At 29.7% G+C, this 12,743-nt stretch overlaps 1 protein-coding gene across 1 annotated transcript; it reads right to left on the bottom strand.

Moving 5' to 3' along the window:
- Window positions 1-6,638: 6,638 nt before the first annotated feature.
- On the bottom strand, window positions 6,639-12,186 carry LOC113867730 (U3 small nucleolar ribonucleoprotein protein IMP4-like). The gene is made up of 9 exons (XM_027503177.1): window positions 11,939-12,186; window positions 11,744-11,827; window positions 11,425-11,534; window positions 11,279-11,329; window positions 9,459-9,602; window positions 9,296-9,385; window positions 7,798-7,904; window positions 7,607-7,691; window positions 6,639-6,982 (listed from the first exon to the last, which is right to left on the bottom strand). The coding sequence occupies exons 1-9, from the start codon at window positions 12,048-12,050 to the stop codon at window positions 6,884-6,886; spliced, it is 882 nt and encodes a 293-aa protein (XP_027358978.1). The 5' UTR covers window positions 12,051-12,186; the 3' UTR covers window positions 6,639-6,883.
- Window positions 12,187-12,743: the final 557 nt, after the last annotated feature.

The raw sequence follows: 12,743 nt of genomic DNA, 5'->3' as shown, positions 1-12,743 counted from the left end.
AGGGACGTGTGTATACTATGAGTGGTGCTAAGACTGCTCACTTTAATGACTTGATCCAAGGTAAATGCATCATAAGTGGAGTTTTCTTAAATCTACTGTATGACTCTAATGCAACACATTTGTTTATTTCTAATGACTGTGTGAGACAATTGATGTTGTAGTTTCTATCTGTGTCGGTGTCTCTGTTGTTACTTCACTTGTTTGTTTAAATTGTCCCCTTCAAGTAGAGGGCTAAGAGTTTCTTGTTAACCTAATTTGTTTGCCTATCTCTGAATTAGATATTATTTTGGGTATGGATTGGCTCTCAACCAATCATGTTTTGCTAGATTGTCCAAATAAGAGGCTAGTTTTCAACTCTCTCAACAAAAGAGGAACTGAGGTTAAGGATATGGAGGACCAAGTAAATCACCAAACTTTTGTGTCAAAAGGTGCAGGAATCCAATTTTTTGCAATCCTTGCTTCTGAGGAGGCCACGGACAACCCTATGATTGGTGAGATATCTGTTGTTTTTTAGTATTCAAAAATTTTTCCCGAACATGTGTTTGGTTCATCACCAAGAAAAGAAGTTCTCTAAGTGTTGGTCCAATTTCTATAGCACCATACAGGATGTCGCCGGTAGAGCTAACTGAGTTGAAGCAATAGTTAGAGGATTTGTTGCAAAAGAAGCTTGTCAAGCCGAGTGTTTCGTCGTGAGGAGCTCCAATTATACTCATTAAGAAAAAGGACAAGAGTAATAAACTTTTTGACAAGTGCACCAAATCGTTGAAGTAACAAAAGATTATCGTTCACAGGGATTAATGCTAAATACCAAACCACAAGAATGACACTAGTTGGGTAACTAAAAACAGAGTAGAAATAGAATGAAAATTAATTAAGTGCAGAATTATAAAAACTAAATTAAAATGTTGGAATTTAATTGTATAATACACAAAATGAGAAACTAAATTTGGAAACACAAATTAAACTAACTACAGCATGTAAATACTGTGATTACTGAGATTGGGTCTGATAACAATTTAAAGCAGGTTGAGTTCGGAATCTCTTATCCCTTTCCCTTTGCATACAAATAATTTTATAACTCAAAATACAACTTCATCTAATGGTCAGATTTTCTAAAGTACCCAACCCCAATTCCTTGGTAATTGGTTCTAAAATGAAATTAGTGTCTTAATTCCTTAGATACAACTAAAAACATTCAGCATTAAGATTTAAAATCCAACAGACCACATCATTATAAACTCTTATTCCTAGACAATTTATAATAAGCATTTTGGTTCCAGTCCAAGAAAGCTCACAACTTTCTAGCAATGAACCTCTTTTCATCAACCCCATTCACATAGAACAGTGAGGTACTAAGTTCAAAATCAAAATGTTAGAATAAAGCATATATCTTGAGCTATATCCAATGTTAGTTCATTGCAAATGGCAAAAATATAAGTTAGTCCTCACTCAACCCAAAGATATCTAGCTAGACATAATGCAAGGAGATAATATAAAACTGAAATATATTACAAATATTGAATTCATGTTTACAGAAGAGCTTACAGCAAGTGGATGAAATGAGAAAGTTATTGTTCCATTACATAAACAAGAGAAAATGAGATGAAATTCAAGTTCCCATAAGAATCCTCTAACAAAAATGTAAAAACAATACCCTAGCTACCATATTTTACGTAAATTGTATGTAAAAACTTAGGTTTTTGCGCTCTGGAATCGTAAAAGACAGAAAAGTAAAAGATGTCACTTTCAGAAATTTTTTGCTTTTATATACTCAGTCAACATTATGTCCCCACAATCAGGAATCCGTGTCCCCACAAAAGTATCCTGCACTACACAACTTCAGCTCCTTAAGTCTAAAGTGCCAATTTCTTTTAACTCCCTTCAAAATTAAACTGTCAGCCATCAGAATATAATTTATTCATATATTTTTCAGCACTTACAACATTTCATTAAATTTCTCAATTAATTACATTAACTTATAATTTAAATTCAATGAAATATGCCAAAAATTATTAATTTTCTAGATGAGTTAGTGACTCATCAGAGAGTATGAGGCTTGTGTGGATTATTGCCAACTTAATGAGGTAATCATTAAGAACAAATATATGTTGCCACAAATCGATGATTTGATGGACCAATTGAGAGAAGCGATTATGTCTGTCTTTATTCATTTATCTATTTTATATCCTCTTCAATTGTACTTTATTTGTTTTTTTCTCTCTTTTGTATGGATTCTTGTTTCTGATATTAGAGCCTAAGTAGCAAAAGATGTTTAGGTTCTTAAGTTTTGAGTGTTAACTGATAAGTAGCATTAAGAGCTGGTAGAACATAAATTAACTTAGATCATGGTCCCCGTGATAATTCTTAAGAGAGACAATACAGCCCTTGGTTAACAATGATTTTGTAGTTATGAGTTAACCAAAAAATACAAAAGAGATAAACTTTATAAAATGTTTAATTATATATTACATAAAAAATTATATATAAAAATAACTTTATTTTAATTTTTTATTTATAATTTTAAAAAAATTATCAAAATATTTTAAATCAATAATATATATATATATTGTGTATGTGAAACTGAAGGCATCTATCGAGTGCACTCCACATTTGTAACGAAAGTTATAATTATGAATATTTATAAAAAGTAATTAGGAATTGAATATATGTTTTTCATAATTACTGATATTTCTAAAACATAACTTTGGGAAAAAAAATGTTGACAAAGATTAACATAGTTTATGAAAATTATTTAAATGTATAAAAAAGTATTAGATTAAAATGAAAAATAAATAATTTTTTATATTAAATTTGTTATAAATTCTTATATCCATAAACAAATTATCTGAAAAATATAATTGAATAAAATTAACTAAAAAATAAAATTAACAAGAATTATTATAAAAAAAACAAGACATAACTTTATAAAATATTTAATTATATATTACATACAAATTTATAAATAAAATATTATTTTATTTTTTATTTATAATTTTTTCCAAAAAAATAACAAAATTATTTTAAACCAATAAATATATATAAAATTAACTACGTTATAGCATTAATATAATATAAAAAATATTAACTATATGATAAATTAGGATGCAGAAATATATATATTACATATAAATTGATAAATTTAATTATAATTTTTACTTATTTTTATTTATTTAAATATTTATTAATTATTATATTTTAAATATATTTGCAATTGTATTTTTTATTTTTTATAAAATATTTCTGAACAAATAATTTATTTATGTAAAATTCTCTAAAAATCATCATTCAATGCTCTCCATATTTATATTTAAATAGCTTTTATTATGTTTCACCCTAAATTATAATTAATCTATAATTATTAAAAATTTTAAAAAAACTTAAAATTTTATTAGAATTGATTGAATTTAATTCTTATAAACTATTTAATGGTCAAGAAATCTTAATAACCAAAAAAATATATTAAATGTGTGTTGTTTTAAGAAATTTGATTGGAATTGATTATATATATAAAAAAATTTGTTAGTAGGCATAAAATGTTAAAAACAAAAGTAAATTATTGGTCATGAATTATAGCTAATAAAGAGTTATTCAAATTAATTGTATATAAACATGGAAAAATTAATCATAGAATGTTAAAAATAAAAAATTGCATTAAATACCTTATTTTTCTTTATTTAAATAATTTGATTAATTAATTATTATCTCAACTAATAAAAATATGTATAAAAAATCAAATATATTTGAAGAAAAAAAAATTAAGTAAGTAAGTAATATATATAACAATTAGTACACATACTTACAAAAAAATCTTGTTTCTATCTTATTGAAATATTTTTTACTTAAAACATACGACTATCAATTGATCAATAATTAGTAATTAATTGAATTTTAATGTGTTAAAAAGAAGTCCAAATCCAGAATTCAAACATCACTTGTAAATATTAAGATAAATAATTATAATACAAATAAAAAGAAAAAAATTATTAAATTAATTTTTCGTCTATACCTATATCATTAATTTTTATACAACTTTTAAAAATTTATCAAAACTTATTTTATTTTTTATTTTACAATTATGTTAGCTTTCAATAGTTATAAAAATAAGTAAGTACATATATCTTTTGAGTTGATAACTTAAAAAAATATTATTTTTTTTTGTTTTTCTTTCCTTTTTATGAAAAAATACATCCTACAATATTTATCAATCTTATTTTTTATTTTTCTTGGTTATGTGGCAATGATTTATAACCAAATAACCATAAATTAAATTAATTTTCTTCAATTTCACTTATTATTGATTCAAACGGATGCATGCACAAGCTTAGAGTAATTTGTTAAGCAACCTCGTGAATTCTTTATGGACAAATAGGAGGGAAATGTGTACGGAAAAAACTCATGCATTTGTTCATGCTTTTATTTAACAAAATCAAATGGCCAGCAAATTATGTTTTAGATTTATAAATTCAATTTGAGAAATGAGTCACATTAAAGGAAAATATGGCAGTATGTTTTGCATGTGTTTTGGCTGTGGAAGCATATAAGCAATGAGTGAAGATAGCTAAAGATAGTACATTTTTTTATTGAAGTCGAGTAGCAGAAGTGAAGTCAACTTCAGAATCAGAGCTAATCATCTAATGTTCTCTACAGTGGACAGGAATTCGCCATGAATGTTACCTCGTTCTCTAGTCATGATCACACACGAACACGTTTTCACACTTCTAACATATAGCAACTTTATTGGGCACAACATGTATCACCTCGCTAAAACACTAATGCACAACCTGGTCCAATAACTTAGGACACTTACATTAAAAGATAAACAACTTGAACTCATATATAAAGAAGGAATCTTCCTAAGACTAGTATACTTTCTAACCTAATTAAGTACTATAAGTGAGATTAACCCTTCTAACTTGGAACTCGAAATATTTCTTGCATAAACACCCACTGCTGAGATATCATTGAAACCATCCAACACTTTCCACCACCGAGAACTACCGTTCATAAAGAAAAAATCACCTATTCTGGTCATCTAGTACAGATCAACTGTAATGGAAATGTTGTACGGTCAGGAAATTCAAGGCCGATATTGGACTTGAATGTTGGTTCAATATGTCTTAACTTCATGAAAAGCCGAAACAAAGAAGCCAAAAGGTTCTCAAATGAAGATTTTAGTTAAAAACTCTGAAAAGATGTTTTCAGTAAACTTTTTATATTTATTGTTATAAAACATGTTGAACATGTTTCTGGTGTTTAAAATAATTTTGATGAAGGGATATAAAGTGTATTGTACTCATTTAAACCTCTGAATTGAATTTATTTAAATTAATTTTTTGAATATAATGTTCAATGTTAAAGCTTTTAATCATTAATTCACATTTTTCACTTATTCATAGCGTTTTAATTAAAGAAATTTTTTTAAAAAAGAAGAGCTAAAACTAATTGACAGAACGATAATTCATATAAAAAGGAAGTAGATTCGATTCTGAAGCATAAGCATTCCATATGGTAGGCACAGAATCTTGCATATGAAGTAAAAACAATTGCGCAAAGGAGTTTTTCTTGAATTCTTGATACTTTAACTTCAGTACCTTTTAAGGCTTTCTTTTTCTCTTTCTATCGCTGTTTTCTATTTCAAAAGGTTTTTAATTGTTTTATTTCATGCTAAAATAGAAAAACTTCGAATTGATTTTATATATGATGTGCAATTTTTTCCAGTAAGCGACAAAAGTAAAGTTGAATAAACAGAGTTTACGTCAGGTGAAATATTTTTTACGTAGCGCCTGTTTTACACAATGTGCTAACGGAGTTATGGCAGAATTGAGAAATTTTTAATTCTCGCGAAAAGTGTCTAAGTGTGTAAAACACAAATAGACCAGTAATTTTACTAAAATATACAAACACGAGAAAAGTTTTATGCAATTTAGAGTAAGGAGTTAGTGACAGATTTATCTGCACAATTGAGATTTTTCTTTTATGAACCATAAAATTAAGTTTGCTTTCCCTTTTAACACGTGACAAATATGTTCATACTTACAATTTAATTATATGAAATCCCTGTCGAACAAGTCCAAGGAAAAACAATTAAATATCTAACGATCCCAAAAGTAAATAGTTTTGGTTACTATAAATATTTTCTATTTTTTAATAGCCTAAATATCCCACCAAAAAGATAAATTTATAAACTTCTCCGGTTAACTTTTATTTAGATTTATACAAGTTCTCTTATCAATAAAAACTTTGCAAATTCTTAAAATAAAATAAATGCTTACTCGATTAAGTTACAAATTTTGTTGCTCTTAAAGCTACTAAAGTTCAACATACTGACTTTGATGCCCCAAAAATAAATAAAATAAACATACCAGCTTTGAAAACAATGGAATTTTGCCAAGTGAAAAACATTAATATTTGTTATTTGCTTATAAATTAATTTCCATGGTATACAACTGTTTACATGCTCAAATAGCCGAATTAGATCCAAGTGGATGGAATGATACATGATCTTTTTCTTTCCAAGTTATGAACAATTAACAATTCATTCAATGATTCGATACAAAATTACAGGGTATGAATGTTGACACACCAGTTAATGAGTTCAACCATAAACATGAGATATCAAGCTCAGCAGACAAAACATACAACACATAAGTTTAAAAATTAAATTATAAAAAAAATCATCCAAAAGTAAGCAAGTACATTTCCGTTTTTCTCATAATTTTGAGTCAAGTGTTAAATAATTTTCATTTCAAATTTTTTAGCTTTTGTTAATCAACCTAGTCAAGTAGACAATGCTTAAAATACAATCAGTAAAATGCGAGCTCAAATTGTATAATAACAATAGTTTAGCTGCATAAATACCAAATAAAACATTTTTATGCCTGCATTAATTACCGAGAAATTTCCTCTTTCTACTTGTGTTCATGTAAGGTCTAATCACCCATTCTATTTGAGCTTCAGTTTGATCCACCGTTCCCAACTTTATCTGCAACATGTTTATGAAAAAACGAGTAACTAATTGTAGGCGTTAAACAGAGTTGTACTATAAGGAAAAGACTCGGTTTCTATGACAGTTGACTTAGGCATAAACTGGAGTTTTAAGGTAAACCAAATGAATGAAAAGATAACAAAAAGCAATAAAAGCTAAAGTATGAACTGATAGGATCCTATTGAGTCTTGCAAGTTAGTGTGCACAGTAATCATTTTAAGCAGTTATGATACTAGAGGCTTTAAGCCAGCAGTTTACTGCTGGATCACATTTAGAATTTAAAACTGATATTACTTAGTGAAAGAATACATTCCATCAAGAGGCAGCATTCATCATCTAGAAAAAAGGGTGAAAGTTACAAAACTGTCATTTAAATGAAAAATGAATCATAAGAAATCAAATTAAAATAAAGTTTGAGGAATGTAAATAATGATAAGAACAGAGTGGAAACATATCGTATGACCCATGCAAAACAATGTCCTCTAAGTAAAAGGAAAATGTAGTTTTTTTTCCTCTAATTTTAGTACCACGTAGTTTTTTCCTTCCAACTGGAAGATCATCCTTCCTCACAACATCATTAATAATAAAGCAATCAATGGTGCACTTAATTGTGATGCAAACCTGATAAAGTCGCAACTCAAACCGTGGACCAATTTCCTTCAGTTCTACAGATTTGGGGCCGCCTGGCTTTTCAAAAATATGATGCCTGCATGCAATAAAACAATTTCAAATTTAAAGTAAACAAACTCTAACCAGTGAAAGTTAATAGAACTTGAACAAATAATTGTAAAACCAGTTATATTGACCCCAACCTGAATGAGATATAGTCGGACTGGTTGGAAAAAGTGACAATACGTTTTGTGTCTGGTTTTGGCACCGGAAAAAGATGCTTTAGAATGTTTGCTGTCCTTTCACCTAACTGTTTAACGTCCAAAAGAAATTTCAAACAAAATGAGCAATCAGCACACAGAACACTGTAAATATTGTTGTAGATAATAATTACTTTTGTCAAAGTTGAGTTTGTCAAGGCATATTTTCTTAAACAGATTGTCACGACATAAGAGGAAATGACCCAAAATAAAAGGGTCATTGAAAACAGATAATGATCCTATATATGTCAATCATGAATCACCAATGCTTTCAATGTAAGCTGATTCTTGGCAAACTCAATTTTTTTTTCAAAGAAAACATGCAATATATTACAAGAAATAACTTTGTTGATTAAAAACCACTAATAGGCCAGCGATTGAGCACCATTTGTTTTCCAAATTGAATGGAGTTCAAATCTCAGTAATGCAATTTCTTAGTTACACATGGATATAATATAAAATCTTCAGCTATTAGTTACACAGACCCGTGCTCAAGTGGTTGACTACACAACCTCTCTGGTCAGATCCATGTTCAAATTCAAGTACTGCTCCAAATATTTTGTGCATTAAAACAACACAGCATTGGTGGATTAAATAACTTTGCCTTCTGTCCAAAATCAAGTCTTCCCAGAGGCTATTTATATATATAAGCCCTTTTTTATTTACTTAACAATTTTTCTTGGTCTTACTTTATCCCTAACTTTTGGGCAATTCTCCATCTAATCAACTCTTCTTAGTAGATTCTATTGTCTGACTCCTCGTATTGCCAAACCATCTAGGCATGATTCTAACCAGAGATGTGCATGGATAGGTTTGGTATTAAAACCAAACCAAATCCATTGAAAAACCAATTATAAGGATTGGATTTCAAAGACAACCCATTTTCTGTTTTTTAAACAGGATTACTTTTGATGGAACCAGTTTTAAACTGATTGTGTGCCATTGTGTTACTGCAGGAAGAGCAAGCAATACTTTTGGTTTTAACAACCATAATACAAAGATACAACCCGTCCAAAAATATGTCAAACTAAAAGGTTGCAAAAAAACTATATCTCTTTGAAAAGTAAGATCCTTTTGTTCTTTCAGAAAATTTTAGGATGTTGAACCAGAAAGGAACCCAAGTGATATGTGTGTATTAAAACCAGTTTCTTAAAAAAAAAAAAAAAAGTAATTGTACTTCCTTGCAGTGGACTATGGTGGTTGTGTTCCTGAACTTGTGACAGAGCCAACAATGAGCTTCACAAATGGCAAGGATGAACAAGTGGCTCTGGCTCAATGGTATTTGAAAATCTAGTTTTTAACCGAATGGATTTGGTTTTCTAAAAGCAGATATGGAAAATATCAAGTAGTTATCAGAAGATCCAATGATGAAGGCGACCAACCATTACCAGTGAAATTTAGCGCATAGGAAGATAATAAAGCTATGCCGAATTATGAATACCTTAGTTGAGAAATTATCAAGAATTAGATGCGGATAAGCCTCAGGCATTGTTCCAATGGCTCTCTTGTCTTTAATTTCATGCCTTGTAACCTACAAGAAACAACAAATTAGCTTATTGTCCCCTAAAATCAATAATAAGGAACACTGTAAGATTAATACTTACCACGTTGAGTAATCCAAAATATGCAGTTGGACCAAATGGTAGATGACAAACAATTAAACCATCAGGGACACCACGATGTTCATGAACTAAAACAACATCTGTGTAGTCATGTGCACGACAAGACTCTATAATCTCTGAGATAACCTGAAATGAAAGGGAAGATCTTATAAATATAAATAGTTGTGTAGAGAAAAGGTCATTAGGCATTAGAACAATTGAAGTCAATTAGTTCAAGGAGTCTAGAATTATTAAGTGATAATATTTTCACTTCACTATACTTGTCCTCATGGTAAATCAACAAAATGTTAGTCAAGAAAATAATATATTGATAGAAACTGGATCAGAGAAGTATGAAGAGAAAAAGAATGTCTTTGTCAATGTTATCAATAGCAAATAGTAGGTCATGGCAGAAAGCCAATAAACTACTATAAAATTATGGTGAATGCCATGGAGGCTTCTGGCATAAGCATAGTATATATAAGAAAATATATTAAAAAAAATTCAAAATGTAATAAAAAACCAAAAAACTAACAACAAATGCCAAAATCAGGAAACCCAATTGATAGAAAACCAACAAATAACATCAAATGTGTAATAACAAGATATCATAAGTCTCATAATATCATAATAACATAGTAGCATAAGTCTCAAAGCTTGTTGTTCAGCCATAGTTTCAGGTCAAACAACAGATTAGAAACATTATGATGTAAGAGATGTAGGAGGTAGAATAATGAAACCTAGTGGTCCAAGAAGTACTAATCATGCTATGCCTTCAATGTTAATCATGTGTGAATCACAGCATGGTATTTGTATCAACTTCTTTAACAAGAAGCAAGAGGAGTAAGTGTGCATCACAATGAAAGACCCCAGTTCTATCTACCATTGAAAACAAAATTATACCAATTTCATAGGCCTGAATGACAGAAAAAGTAACAAAAAGGAAGTAAATCAAGTAATGAGTTCTTCCGATCTTCCTTGATTGAGATTCTTCATTCTTCTCATAATTTTTCATTTATTCTAATCCATTGACGATTTGGATTCAAATCTTTTGGTGTGTTTACTTCTAGCAACTCCTATTTTCAGTTTCTTACTCATTTTCCAGATAGATAGAAGTTCCTTCAAGCCCATTTGGAACTTGAAAATCTAAAATCCCCTCCGAGGTCAAATTTATGTTTGGATAGCAGTAGAGTTTGTAAGTGACATGTGAAGATTTGTGGACCTCACATAGCCCTCTATTCTGATGTGTTCCATGCACATCTACTTTGGAAGCGGCATTGCATTTGGCAACCTACTTTCTAATGGAATGCTTAATTAGTGCTTGTAGTGTTATTTCACCATTGAGTGTTTGCAGTTTTCACCCAATGTGTCAAAGGCTTTGGCAGGAATAAGGATATTCAAAACTTCTCACAATCTTCACTTTTATGAGGCTCTTTGGTACTTGAGTATATCCATCTGGAGGATTTGAGAAGCATGGTTGAAAAAGATTAAGGGGCATTGCATGTGCTATAATATAGGATAGTCCTTATGGTATCTCTTTGGCCACTCTGCATGTAGATGTTTCAAGTGAACTTCCATTATAGACAATCAGAAAATTAGAGAGCTTTCAAACTTTCAATTATCCATTCCATTATGTTTTAAAATGACATCTTATCCTCCACCAGTTGTTCTCTTATGATATTACCTCTCCAATTACAAACATATTTTCTTATCTAAACTACATAAACGAAGAGTCCAAAAATAATAATTGAATCTTCAAGCTACAAACACATACAGAAGTCATAATATGAGACAATGGATGGTAAAACGGTAAAGGTACCAACCTGACCACCGCGATTCATTCTTTGTGCATTAGGAAAGACAATACTCAACTCCTACACAAAGAATTGAAAACCGCAATACACAATAAGATTTCCTTGAATGAACAAACAAAACAAAGTATAGACCAAAGAAAACAAAACAAGCAAACCTTTACAAACTGTTGAAGAGGAGCACTTGGATCACGTGATGTGGTCAGCAAAATTTTTGGATCTTTCTCCGCAGCATTAGCATACTCATCATCAATGTGTGTCCTTGGAACTGAATTCAATCACAAACCACACCAAACCCCATATAGAAAGTCATAACTAAGTTAAAAAAACAAAAGATATAACACAAAAGGTTTAAAAAAAACTTCGGCATTCCAAAACTTCATTTTAAGTTAAAAGCAACTAACTGCAATTCCAGAGCTATTACAAAATTCACAAAAAAATAGAAAAAATTCAAAATAAATAAATAAAGCATAATACCAGCTGTGTATTCATCCTCGAGATCGATTTCACGACGAAGTGCCGCTTCCTCGTTCCTGAGCTCAGTGGGTATGGATTTCCCTTCTGAAAATTTAAAAAAAAAAAAAAACAATTGCATAAGAAACAGTGAAAAAAACAATTTGGAAAAATTAAAATTGAAAAAAGGATGAAGGAAGGAAGAGGAAAAGGAGGGACCTTGAAGAGCTTCTTTGATCTGTCGCTTCTTCTCGTAGTGCAAGCGCTTATGGCCTTCTAAGCTCTTTCGGTACAAATACTCTCTCCTCAAACGGATGTTTCTACGAAGCATTTTCACTACACCACCAAATCGTCACTCAATAGAACTGCCGAAGGTTACTGCGAAGAATAACGCACACTGCGGCGGGGAAAGAGAGTGCAGAGCGGCCGCGGGAAGATGAGAGAATGAACAAAAGAAAACAACACCTTGCTTACCCTTAATTGTTACGGGAAATTAATTTAAACACAGCATTTTAAGATATTATATAATGAAATTTTAGAGAAAATTATAAAAATATTTTATAAAAATTAACTGATTTTATTTAAATTGTTTAAGTAATTTTCAATTTTTATATTTTAAATTTTTATATCTTTGTTAATTTTTTAAATTTAATATGTATTTTTTTTCCTAATAAATGAAACTAAAAAGCCCAAAACATTAACAACCTAGGCCAAGAAACACCTAAAGTATCAAATATTAATAGGGTTTCTACAGAGGGAGAGAGCCCTCTCAAAATAGAAAGGTGGCAACCCAGTCTCAAACTCAAACTTAATTTTTCTAAAAAAATGTCTAATCTTATCAATCATAAAAAATAAAAGATATTCACAACTTTAAACATTAGCAATTAAAGATATTGCTTTCTTAGAGTCACACTTAACCCATATAACATTGATATTTCTAGATACAATAATCTCAAGATTCTAATATATTTTCCATATTTATGCAACAAGGGAAGAGTAAGGTGGAAGAGCTTGATAAAAACTA

The sequence above is a fragment of the Abrus precatorius genome, unplaced genomic scaffold (assembly GCF_003935025.1).
Source record: "Abrus precatorius isolate BTA unplaced genomic scaffold, Abrus_2018 Scaffold5, whole genome shotgun sequence".
Classification (NCBI taxonomy): Eukaryota; Viridiplantae; Streptophyta; class Magnoliopsida; order Fabales; family Fabaceae; genus Abrus; species Abrus precatorius.
This window is presented reverse-complemented; position numbering and strand designations above follow the sequence as displayed.